Source organism: Podarcis vaucheri (genome assembly GCF_965113315.1).
Source record: "Podarcis vaucheri genome assembly, chromosome: 14".
Lineage (NCBI taxonomy): Eukaryota > Metazoa > Chordata > Lepidosauria > Squamata > Lacertidae > Podarcis > Podarcis vaucheri.
In genome coordinates this window covers 40833553-40846704 of record NC_138752.1, presented here as the reverse complement: position 1 = coordinate 40846704, position 13152 = coordinate 40833553, and the positions used below count along the sequence as shown (strand labels likewise).

The following is a 13152-nucleotide window of genomic DNA, read 5'->3' as shown; positions in this document are numbered from 1 at the left end:
TGGATATCCGGGAGGCGCCTGTGCCTTTAAGGTAGTTGGGGAAACTGCTGATGTGCTGAAGGCCTCTGGGACATTTCTCCTCTTGCTCCCCTTCCCCTTATCAGTCGATAGCCAAAGGGAAGAATTGTGGGTGATAGCCAGGGGCTCCCACACCCGAAACAGCTGAGCAAACCGCCAAAGGGCACAAGGAAAAGAGTGTGTTTTAAAAAGTGAGATTAATGCTCAGTAGGGAAGTTAACTCGGCACTGGTGTGACACGGCTCACAGCAGCTTTGAAAGTTAAAAAACGACCTTCTGAGAGATCCAAAACTAGGATGCTTTTGCTACAGCTCAGCTGTTAAACCCCAAAGCCAGGACAGAGGGCAACTTCAAATGATTTAAGACAGCTACCCTTAAAATAAAAGATGCACCAAAATTTTTATCCAGCTACAAAAATATTTGCGTTCCAAAATATGGCTGTTCTGTCCTTCCTTGGGGAACCATTGGGGTAATTTTAAGGAGAGGAGCAATGTGCTGTTGTTGATCTAAACCCGGCACGCCAGGTAGAGTTAATTCATTGGATCTACAGGATTTCCTTCAGGGAAATATTGTGATCCCAAGACACAGTGGGGGATTTTTAATGGGTTTTTTGGGGATACTGTAGATATTTCTGGACCTATTTAACAACGTCCCATGGAACATGTGAAAAAGGATGCCTCAGAATGTGCTGAATGCCTTTCTTAACCCAATGAACACCTCAGCACTGCCCCCCTCCAAGAAAAGGTTGACTTGGAGGGAGTTTCCCCAGTCAGAGAATCCAAACAGACTGAGCTAGAATTAAGGTGGGTTGCTTAGAATTTAAGTCATAAAAGTGCCACCACAGTGAGGCAGATGGGATCTTCTAGAAGCTAGAATGGGAAGGGTCTTTAGTGGTCACCTCCTAGCTCAACTCACTGACTAAACGCAGGATGAAACTGCAGCATCCTCGTGAGGCAGACATGCAGTCTCCGCCAACAAAGGAGTTGTGCTGGCTACCTTTCTTGAATATGAAGGCAGACACTTTTTAAAATTACAGCTGTATTAAGCGTTGGTGGAGGAGGTTCAAACCTCAGGACTGAGGAGTTCTTTATAAAGCAGCGCTGTGGAAACGTCGACTCAGGTAGGCTTGTCGAAAGCAAGGCCAGCCTGGCGAAGGAAAATGCCGCTGAAGCCCTAGGTCACTTTCAAGAGGGGCAAAGACCAACCCTATGGTTTCGAAAGATTCTGTCTCAAAATTTTATTGGTTTGCTCGACAAGCTCTTGCCCTAGCTGCACAAGAAGTGGCAGTGTTACTTGCAGAGGTAAGACAATGGAACTCACTCAGCACAGGGTCAGAGGCATCCAATTTAGGATTTCAGCGTGCTCCAAGACTCAGCCCAAGCCTTCAAAGGGAGGTTTTCGACCCAAGCCTTGGCTCAACACTTCCGGAAATCCAGACAGCATATATTTAAAACATATGGGGAACTGAACAACTCTTTTGATTAAAAGGTTGCTTGCACTTGCCACCCAAGGCCTGGGGTATTGAAGAAAATATTGGGGAAGGAGCCAAGTAAGCCTCGCCCCACATAATCGATCATATGACACGGCACACGCACACCACAAGAATGGCAATGCCCTTCAACTTGGAGGGGGGGGTCCAGGACCTCAAATATTGGGGCGGGGGGCAAAGGGACCTTGGCCTCTAGGAGTTGACTCCTACGCCAGGGGTGGTGAGCCTGGGCAAGGCACATAGCAGGGGACTCAAAGAGGAGTCGTGCCCATCAAACATTGTTGCATACGCACACATGCACAGAGCTGCCTCCTTCGGCCAGCCCTCCCTGCTCATCAAATGATTGATCCGATGTCTGGGGTGGCAGGCAGTCATCCATCTCTGGGCTCTGCAGAGAGGTTTAAATCTCTCCACTGACCCCAACTCTGCCAAAATCAGTGGGGTCCCAGAAAAGTTTGCTCTATGGCCAGGGTGAGCCACCCCGGCTCGAGAAAATGCCACAGGGTGTAGGAGTACATGCACCACACCAGCACATCGCAAGCTGGAAGAGACTTCCAAATTGTGTGCTTTCAGTCCTTTCTTCTTTTTCTTCCCTTTAGCACCCAGATCCAACTTTCAGAAACTCCTCCGTGTCTAGAAGAAAACCCTGGCTACCTGCCCTTGGATAAGGACTGGAGAGCAATTCAATTCAGTTCACACTCAAAGGCAAACTTACCGATCCTTCACTTTCTGAAGCAATAAGCAAAATCAAGACACTGCCGAACTTCGAAATTTGCACTTCTCTGAATTTGGCAGTGCAGCTCTCCAGCCAACCTATATGTACAAAGATCCATATACTAGTCTGCATATAAACACACATAGCAGGTGAAAGTAACGTAAAGGAATGCATTATAGTTAGGGGGAACTGCTTTGCAAAAATGTATACATTAGGTAAAATTGCATACAACCATGTGTATATTGGAGAAATTCGAACTAAAATGCTGATGAACTCTGTCACAAGTTGTGGGAATGTGGAGAATCAAGCTTAAGACAGGGAAAAACGATAAACTGAAATTGACTGGTTCACGCATCCTCACCTATGATGCAGATTTAAAACCAGGATACACTCAAGTTAATAAAAGAGAGACACATATTTCTACAGGTTCTCAGGGTACTTTCCCTAAGCCCAAATGACATGGTTCTCATAAATAGAGCCTTCCAGCCCATATTTAATCCAGAGTTATAATTTCAACAGAAAATCCAGAAAGCTTTTTTTCTTAAACCCCCCCCCCAAACCCAGAAACAGCAAATCTGGATATAATAGGGGGGAGATTATATGTGATGGCATTTTCCTGAGAACAACGTAATCCTGTGGATGATGTGGTACACCTGCATGTGTGAGCTGCACCAAGTGCAAAGCAAGCTGGCATGTGGAAGCCTCCTGGGTCGCCATCCATCCCTTGCCTGATGCTCAACCCTAAGACACCTCTACAACCACGGCACACACTGCAAGAAGGTGTGGATCCAGAATTGGACTCTGCAGTCACTTATGGACACATCGTTAAGACTGTGTTCATAGAAGGCAGTCTTACTTGGCAAAGATGAAGAAGAAGACATTGCGTGACAACCCGTTCCATCTAAGAACTGTAGAGTGCAAAGAGGACTCCCAGGACTTCTCCAGACTATTCTTTGAGCAAGACACCAAACATCATGATTGAGAATGGAAAGGGGGGAAATACCACACATACCTTGTCGTGAATCATCTTACTACTTTTTCTCTGTGCTGGCCATCTTAAAGTCTTTTTTTTTTTAAGGACTTCATCTCCACTCACCATCAGTACCCCATCCATCTTCCACCTAAAGGTAAACCCCAAAAGGCGCCAGAGGTCTCAGAATGACAGCCCCAAATCTTAAGAATGTTTCCTCCCAAGTCCCACCAAGCGCATAGAGGCATGCTCCTCCAGCAAGCCCTGCCACGGTGGAAATCCCTATTTACTCTTGAGCAAGCCCATATATTGCATGGTACGGATCTGCCCTCAGCGGGACTCACTTCGGAGCCAAAACGCATTGGATCAGGCTTGGGCTGTATGTCGCGCGTGCTTGTTTGTTTTTAAAGTCCACTCTGTGCAAAATTCCCAAGGAGCCCAATTCAACAACACTGTTTCCCCCCAAGGGACATCCATCACAGAAACCCAACACAGTCCGATAGACGAGATCACCACGCGAGGAGTAAGAGAGAGGAGGCGGGGAGAGGGAGATAAGAGAAGGAAAGACGCAGCTGGCAGGCGGGAAGGGGTTAACCCACCACCCTGCGCCCCCTAACCCCGCAGTAAGTCCCTTCGAAGCGGAGGCTGCCTTCCGAAGAAGTGCGCCGCCAGACGGGTAAGACGCGCGCCAAGGCGTCTTGGGCGCATAGGCGCGCAAAGGCGGCCACGGCGTCTTCTCCAGGGCCACCGGCGGCGCCCTCCAGGGCTTGCCCTTCAGAGCATCTTTGGAGGGAAGGGGGGGTGGGGGAAGCCGCTGCCTTTCCTAGCCTCACTCTCCCCGCTCCTCACCTCCTCTCCCGCGAGCTGAGGGAAGGCGCCCCTTACCATCGCCGCCTTGGCGCGGAAGGCGCCGGGTCCCTTGCGGTGCTGGTGCGCGCGGTGCCCGTCGTGGCCAGGGTTGCTGCTCTCCAGGTCGCGCTTCTCTCGGCGGCGGCTGGCGCTGCGGCTGCTGCTGCCCTGCGGCGGGCGCTGCTGCTCCTCCTCGCCGGAGTCCAGGCTGCTGAAATTCCACACGACCAGCGTCTGCACGAGCAGCACGGTGAGCGCCAAGACCAGCGCCGAGCGCGAGCGGCGGGCCAGGCGGCGGGCGCACGACGCGGCCGCGGACGAAGACGGCGAAGGCGACGCGGCCACCACCACCATCTTCGCGGCGGAGGCAGCGGCGGCTGCTGCTGCTGCTGCTGCTCGGGATTGCTGCTGCTGCTGCTGCTCGCTGAGCCACTCAGAAGCGCCGCATCCGCCGCCGCCGCCTGGAGTTTTTCAGACGGACGAGACGTCAGCAGCAGGAGGAGGAGGCGGAGGCGGCCGAGGAGGCGGAGAGCAGGCAGGCAGGCGAGAGGAGCCGAAGAGGCCCGGCCCTCCGGCAGCCAGGCAGGCGAGGCAGCCCCGCGCTCGCTCGCTCGCTCCAGACGAGCCGAGGGGAGGAGAGGGGCTTGGCCGGCGAGGGGCGTGCGCGCAAAGGAGACGGTGGGGAGGAGCCGGCGGCGGCGCAGCCGAGCGAGCGAGCGGCGCCTTGTTTCAGGAGGAGGAGAAGCTGGTCTGGGAGCTTTGGACAGGCAGGGGGTGGAGGCGTCTCTCTCCGGATGCGCCTTGGCACGGCTCGCAACCGAGAGGGGCGCCCGGCTTAGCTGCCGTGCGCCCGCGTCCCCGGCCACCCCTTTCCAGCTGTGCCTTTAAGGGCGGCTCGATCCGCGAGTATTATAGCAGGTGCGATTCCCAGTTTTGGGAGCCTCTGGGCCGAGCGAGAGCTGCTTCGCGTGCCGAGCTATTGCCTGAGAGCACGCCGCGCTTTTAAAGGCACGCGAGTCGGCGTGTGAAGGGGGGAGCGCGCCCGCGCGTTGTTCTGGCCTCGCAGCAATTGCTGCGTGCACAGACGTCGCTCAGCCCAAGCGCATCCCCGCCCTCCCGCGGAATCCCGGGGGTTGCAGTTCGTTCAGGGTGCTGGGAATTGTTGCTCCGTGGAGGGGGAACTACAGTTCCCAGATTTTTGCAGGGATGTATGGATGGTGTGTGTACGCAGCCACAGTCTGAAGGAACGCTGCGCCTAAGATTGCGGGCTTCAGCGGGTCTGTAAGGCTGCATTCCTATGCATGCACCTGCACTGGCGGAGGAAGAGGGGGCGGGGGGAGCACACCGCCCCCGGCAGCGCGATCCCGGTGGGGTTCCATCGCGGCTGCCCCCCCGCCCGCGCTGGGCGCCCCGCCCCCGCCTGCTCTTCTCCCCCGGTGCCGGAGCATGGAGCTCCGCCACTGTGCACCTGCTGGCGAGTAAGTCCTGCTGAAAACAAGTCGATTGCATTTAAGCGGAGCTTTGGGGGAAAAGCCCTTTTGATAAGGATGTTGCAACTCACACACACATACAAGGCGGTGTGCAACATGACAACATAATACTACAATAACATCGATAAAAACAAATCACATTCCAAAGGCCTATTTGAACAGTAGCCATTTAAAAAGACCTAACAGAAAGCATAAAGCACACCGTCTGAACTTCTGTTGACGGAGTTCCACAGTGCAAGGGCTGCCATATTAAAGGCTGGCCAAACCTCAAGGGCAGGCATAGGTAAAATCGGGCCTTCCAGATGTTTTGGGACTACACCTCCCATCATCCCTGACCACTGGTCCTGTTAGCTAGGGGTGGTGGGAGTTGTAGTCCCAAAACATCTGGAGGACCAAGTTTGCCTATGCCTGCTCAAGGGCAATCAAAGGTGTTCCATCCGAAGATCTCAGTGACTGATGTGGAGTATCAGGAAGCAGACAGTCCTTAAGGTGCTGTGGGCCTAAGTTGTTTAGGGCTAATCCTCACTGAAGTTAGCTGAATCTGTAAATGAGCGCTAGCACTTATTTTACTATAAATAGCAGGCTCAGGTTGCGCAATTAGAGTTGATTCAGAGCTCTTGTGCAATGAAACCCGCTTCCTTCCCAAAATCAAGACTTTTGTGATAAAGAAAGTGGGAGGGAAATGCACTGGAAAGTGTGGGATAATGCCTGGTGCATCACCATCATCTAACCTCCCTGCAAACAAATCAGAATGAATGCTCAATATATAGCCGCCACCAACCAAGCTCCGTGCAGCTTTGTTCAGAAACATCATGGGGAGTGCTCAACAGAGGGGACACCCAGAAGCCACCACACAACTCATTAGCTGACTAAGTATTTCAAATGTCAGTATACCTGCCATCCCCTACCTGTTATTAGGTGTTATTCCTGCAATGCAGGGGATTGGACTAGATGACACCACTGGGGATCCCTTCCAACTCTACAGCTCTGTGATCCTAAGATTCTATAACTGGAGCAAAATATTATTACTGCTACTGATCATACTTAAATTATTCAGCAAAACCTGAACAACTTTTTCTTGTTAGTTTCCTGCAAATGCGCAGCCTTTTGTCTGTTAGAGCTTGTGCTGATAAAAGCTGTCAGGTGGGTTATTACTAACAAATGGATATAAAGATTTCAGTTTTTAAAATAATAATAATAACATGCCGCTTGGAATGCCACACAGAAAGGTTTGTGATAGGTAAAAATAATTCCCTGCTTAAAAGCAGCCTTACAATTGCAGCCGCAGCTCTAGAAACCTGCAAAAATCTACTCAAGACAATTAGCTTTTTTGTCCTTTATTATTTCCTCAAGCGCTGAGGTTTTGTGACACTTCTTTTCAGCTGAACCAAATAAATATTATCTTACGTGTTTTTCATTGCACAGTCAAAGTGCCCCCCTTATCTGCTCTCCTTTCTTGTGATGTGGCACCCGCATAGCAACAGCCTCACAATTAATTGGTACTTTGCTTCTTAATTAAGAAGTTAGTGGGCCAGATTCTCAACTGCATTTTTGGAGTAAAGGTCTGGGAGAGATAAACTGTGCTGAGCTGATACCATCCTGTTCTCTGGTAGTACAGAGTGTGCCTTCTCAGCCACTTGCTGCATTTAAGAACCTAGAACACTCCCTAATACTGAGGGAGGTCATTGGTCCATCTACTATTGTCTATGCTGGTTGGCATCAACTCTCCAGGGTTTCATCTCTCTATTGGCCCTGAGGTTCTCCACCCCCTTTTAAGAGCAGATTCTGGCTCATCATTATTGTGATGAAATAGAATGGATGACTTGTGCAAACAGAGGAAGCTTCCTTAAACAGAGTTTGGCCATTGAACCATTTAGCTTAGTACTGGCCACATTCACACCACACCCTGAAAGCCCTATGATACCACTTCCAAGTGCTCGTGGCTTCCCCCAAATAATTCTGGGAGCTGTAGTTTGTAAAGGGTGCTAAGGGTCTCCTAAGGAGACCCCTATTCCCCTCAGGGAGCTAAGATTCTCTGTGTTCCCTGTGAAAAGAGATTGACTATGAAACTATTCTAAGAATTGTAACTCTGTGAGGGGCATGAAAACTCTCTGCACCCTTGACAAACTACAGTTCCTGGGATTCTTTCGGGGGAATACCAGACTGCTTAAAGTAGTATCATAGAGTTACAGCCCTTCACTTTACTGAATCAAACTATGGTCCATCTAGCTTTGTACTGTCTGCCGTGATGATTCTCTGGGAGTGGCTATCTCCCGGCCCTACCTAGAGATACCTGGGACCATCACGACACAAAAAAGATGTTCTCCCACTGAGCCATGGGCCTTCGCTACTGTGGCGTTTTTCTCCAGCAGCTCGAGCGAAGGTTGAAGCCCCTGAGCAGGGAAGCTGTGAAGCAACAGTGCAGGCACGCCTATGGAAGGAGGTTATTTTTAGGAGACGCCACTCATATCACGGGCTGTCTTGGGGCTGCTTCTGAGAAATGTGCCAATGGGTCCTCAAATATTGAGCTTTCTGTCGAAGTTTGCTCTCCCTGAAGGAAACGCTGAGGCCTACGTGGGCCGAAGGGGGACGAGTTGCTGCCTGCATTACAAATCAAGGTCATTTGTCAGAAAAGTAGATGAGGGAAGGAAAAAGGAGCAGGGGGGAGGGGGCAGAGAGACCACAGCCAACAACGGGGGCGGGGGGGGGAGCATTTGAAAAGGCAGCACTGTGTGCAGTGAATGATAATATATTTATACTGCACACTTTTATCGACCTAACAAAAAAGTCACAACCCAAAGGGTAGATTGCACAGGCCCGCTGGTGAAGGCCGAGGATGCTCCCAGACAACAAAAACAAGCAAGTGCTTGCTAGCATTCAACTATCTTATTTTTTAAAGTAATTTATAGCCAGATCTCCTTTGTGCCCTTTGGGGGAAAGGGCTATAGAGCACTGGCAGAGCATCTGTTTTGCACACAGAAGGTCCCAGGTTCAGTCCTCGGCGTTTCCAGGTACGGCTACAAGAGGCCCCTGCCTGAAATGCTGCTGTCATGGCCTGGCTGAGTGCTGAGGAGTGGCGAGAAGAACCAGCTAGATCTAATAGCCCTGAGCATGTCTCCATACCAGGAAAAATACAAGGTAGCTACACCACTCTCATTTCACAGAAATTGCTCTAAAGGTAAAGGGACCCCTGACCATTAGGTCCAGTCGTGGCCGACTCTGGGGTTGCGGCGCTCATCTCGCTTTATTGGCCGAGGGAGCCGGCGTACAGCTTCCGGGTCATGTGGCCAGCATGACTAAGCTGCTTCTGGTGAATCAGAGCAGCGCACGGAAACGCCATTTGCCTTCCCGCCGGAGTGGTACCTATTTATCTACTTGCACTTTGGCGTGCTTTTGAACTGCTAGGTTGGCAGGAGCAGGGACTGAACAACGGGAGCTCGACCTGTTGCGGGGATTCGAACCACCGACCTTCTGATCAGCAAGTCCTAGGCTCTGTGGTTTAACCCACAGCGCCACCCAATACCAGGAAAAATACAAGGTAGCTACACCACTCTCATTTCACAGAAATTGCTCACAAGGTAGTTCATTTTGCCCCGTGAGGTTCTATCTAGGAGGGCTAGAAACTTTTTTTAAAAAGAAAGAAAGCTCAGAGTCATAGGTGCCACTAGAAGTCTTCAGGGGTGCCATAGATCCTGTGGGTGTTAGCTTGGTTGCCATTGGTTTAGTCAGCTGAGCTAGATGTGCCAATGGTCTAATCCAGTATAAGGCAGCTTCCTCTGTTCCCACAAGCCAGGCCATCCTTATGCTTCAATCTTGATTTTGTCCGCACAGAACTGAGCAAAATAACGTTTTGGGAGGCGGGTTATAGCTGTGCTTCTGTAACTTTTGTTTTGCACATAAAACAAGCCGCCTTATGTGTAAAACACCGATTTCAGGTTGAAAAGTGTTGTTAATTGCTTGGGGCACAAAGCTTAACATGTTAAATTGTAGTACCTCTTGGTTTCAGCTGGCTACTTCTTAGAAGAACAGAACAAGCATATTACACATCTGTTGTGCTTAGAAGATTTGCTTGTTGCAGAAACTCTCTTTCAGAAACTAAGGGTCTATGAAACAAGTGCTAGATGTTGTTTCTCCAGACTTGCTTTAATTTATTTGCTGTAATTTTTTTTATCCTGCCTTTCCTCTTATGAGCAAAAGGCAGCACACCTGGTTCTCTCTCCCAATACCAAATTTATCCTGACAACAACTCTGCAAGGTAGCTTAAACCAAGACAGAATCCTAGAATCATGGAGTTGGGAGGGACACCAAGGGTCATCTAGTCCCACCCCTGCAATGCACTGACCACAGCTAAAGAATCCCTGATAGATGGCCATGCAACTTCTGTTTTGAAACCTCCAATAAAGGAGATTCCACCACCTTCCAAGGCAGCCCATCCTGCTGTCAAAAAGCTCTTACTACCAGAAAGTTCTTCCTAATGTTTTGTTGGAATCTGTTGTCTTACTCATGGTTTCAGGGTCTACCTTGTGTTTTCATTTTGTATTTTTATGTTGTGAACTGCCCAGTGATCTGCGGATGAAGGGCGGTATACAAATTTTAATAATAATAATAATAATAATAATAATAATAATAATAATAATACCACCACCCTCTGGAGCAACAGAAAACAAGCTTGCTCCATCTGCCTTGTGACAGCCCTTCAGATATTTGAAGATGGACTCTGATCATGCTTATCTGGATGGAGGATAGACAGAGGTACGTGTAAAAATTAGACTATGTAGAAAGACAACATTCGTATTAATTGCTATGCCAACTTTTGCCTGTGGCCCCAGCCATCCATGGCATGTGGACCCCAGAAGATTAACCAGAAAGGAATGTGGCCCCCAGACGGAACAAGTTCTCTAGCCCGAGGGCCAGATAAAGAGGTCAGGATAGCCCGAGGCTCCCTTCCCCCTGCTGTGAGCCATTGTTAGAAAACTGCCTCTAGATTCTTTAATCCTGCCTCTCTCTCAACCGTTTTTTGAAACCTTCAATGCCAAGTAGGAACATTTGAGAGCTCTATGGGGCTTCTTACTCCTCCTTGAGATATTTTGGATCGCACCATCTTGGAGTAGTTATGTGGCGTCATAAATCACAAGTAGGGCATGGATTTTCTATAGGAATTCAGCCTTGTGAAGCCAGCTCACTTTGGAGGTTAGAAATAAAGAACCCAAAGCCAGATGTGCATATAAATCCACATATGTGCTCCTTTCATTTTTCACATTTGTTGTTTAAAGGCAAGGGTGTTTAGCTTAGGGATCTACAGCAGAGCTTAACAGTTCTGTTGTTGTTTTTTAAACACACACACACTTTTTTGTTTGACCTTAAAGGGAGCATTATGATGTTCAGTAAATAGCTTGTTTGCTTTGTACAGGAATGATTTGTAACATCCATGGTTTTCTCCAAACAATTTGTTTTTACACCATGAGATTTAGTGTCAGGGACTTAGAAAATGGAATTGTTTTATGAGCACAGAGCAATCACTCTAGGGCATGCTTATTTCACAAAATAATACCCCCTCCCTGCTCTTTTCTTTCAAATCTTACCTTCCTGGAGAAATGATATATTCATCACACATGCAGTGCTGGCTGGTCCTATTATGGCCAGTGGGGCACTGCCCCACCAACCTCAGTCTGCTTCCACCACCTCCCACCCACCCATAGGCCTACCTCCTTACCTAACCAGTCCAGAGGTCAGCACCGCCTGTGAGCTTCCCTCCTCCTTGGTCTTAGTTTTCTTCTTCTAGAACTCCACAGGGAGGAGAATGGGGATGCCTGAGAGGAGTGTTCCAGGGAGACTTGCCTAACATCTTGTGGCCAGCTGTGGGTCAATTGAACTTCTGTTCTCAGACAGGTCAGTATCATATCTGAGAAACAAAGAAGGGCTTTTTACACAGGAAGGTGTGGGGAATCCAGAAAAAGGCAAGAGTGTGCCTCAGAACACATGTAAGCTCTTAGTGTGTACTGTAGTGCAGTGGTTAGAGCAGCATCCCCACCAACGTGGTTTTCTCCAGATGTTTTGAGTGACAACTTCTACCATCCCTGTCATGATCCAGGGGCCAGAGGTTCAGTCCAAAGAGGGTAAAGTCTTTTACAAAAACACTTACCCAAAAAAGTAGGGTTCAAGGTGAAGATCAGTCTAGAGAATCAGCATAGAGAATCTGTCCAAGTCTAAAACATAATCCAAAAACAAGGTTATGGAACAGTCCAAGATCAATCTCACAAGGAGTTCATGAAGCAAGACAGGAAAACTATTTTTATTCTGTTTATTCGTTTACTTTATTGCATTCATATCCTACTTTTTTCTTCAGGAAGATCATGGTGACATACATGGTTTCCACCCTATTCCTCATTTAATCCACACAACAATCATTGAGGTAGATTAGACTAGCCCAAGGTCACTCAAGGAGCTTCATGCCCAAGTGAGGATTTGAACCCACGTCTCCCAGGGCCAACACTCGAACCCAGCCTGTTGTTGGATTCCAATTCCCATCATATCCAACTACTGGCCATGCTGCCTAGAAATGATAGGAGTTGTAGTCCAACAACATTTAGGGACCCGAAGTTGAGAAAGGGTGCTCTAACCACTGCACCACATTCGAACAAGGTGCGACAGACCTGCATTGCCTCCAGGTACTAGGAGACTAGGTGACCTTATATACTCTGGCCTATTGGAACACTCTCTAAATTCAGCGATGGGCTCTTCACACACACTTTTTGCCACGGGGGGGGGGGGGGTCTCTCCCAGCCCTACTTGCTGGAGAGTGAACCTGGAAACTTCTTCATGCAAGGCACATGTTCCACCACTGCCTTTTCCAATCTCAGGGTTGTGGGGTTGAGCCCCATGTTGGGCGAAAGATGGTTTGAACGTATTTCACCGATCCTGGCCAGAGCACACTGACTGCCAATTAGGGCCCAATTCAAAGTACGAGTTTTGACCTCTAAAGCCTTAAATGTCTCAGGACAGTACTTCAACGACTGCCTCTCTCCATACGAACCTACCCAGACCCTGAGATCATCCTCTGAGGCCCTTCTTCATGTCCCTCCTCCACGAGAGGTCCAGAGGGTGGCAACATGAGAACAGGCCTTTTCTGTGGTGGGTCCCCATTTGTGGAATGCTTTCCCCAAGGAAGTTCTGCTGGTACATTCATTATACACCTTTAGGCACTAGGCAAAAACATTACTTTTTAACCAGGCCTTTGGCTGATTGACATCTGATGCCCTTTTAAAATGTATTTTGGAAAGGGGGGTTATTGGGTTGTCTTTGTTTTTATTTGATTACGTATTTTGTGATTTTTATATTATAGTTTTATGTTGTAATCCACCGTGAGATAAGGGAGGCATACAAACAAACAAATATTGCAAGTGGTTGGACTAGGTGATCCTCACAGTCCTTTCCAACTCTACAAATCTGTGTTTCTCCAATCTTTGCTGTGAGATTAAGAAAAACTGGGCCTGATTGGTGTAAGAACCATGCCCTACCTTAGCTCCAGTGAATAGAACTGCTGGGCTATGGAACATGCAAGCAACATTCTGCTTGCGGCTCTGTATTTCTTCGTTGTTACCCAGGATCACAACCACTTCCCA

General features: G+C 48.9%; 1 protein-coding gene across 1 annotated transcript in view; it reads right to left on the bottom strand.

Annotated features, from left to right (window-relative positions):
* XYLT1 (xylosyltransferase 1) overlaps positions 1-4504 on the bottom strand; it is a 165938-nt gene extending 161434 nt beyond the window's left edge. The window contains exon 1 of the mRNA XM_082200075.1: positions 4077-4504. Within this exon, the coding sequence (XP_082056201.1) occupies positions 4077-4394 (318 nt within the window). The 5' untranslated portion in view covers positions 4395-4504. The remainder of the gene's footprint in view (positions 1-4076) is intronic.
* Positions 4505-13152: the final 8648 nt, after the last annotated feature.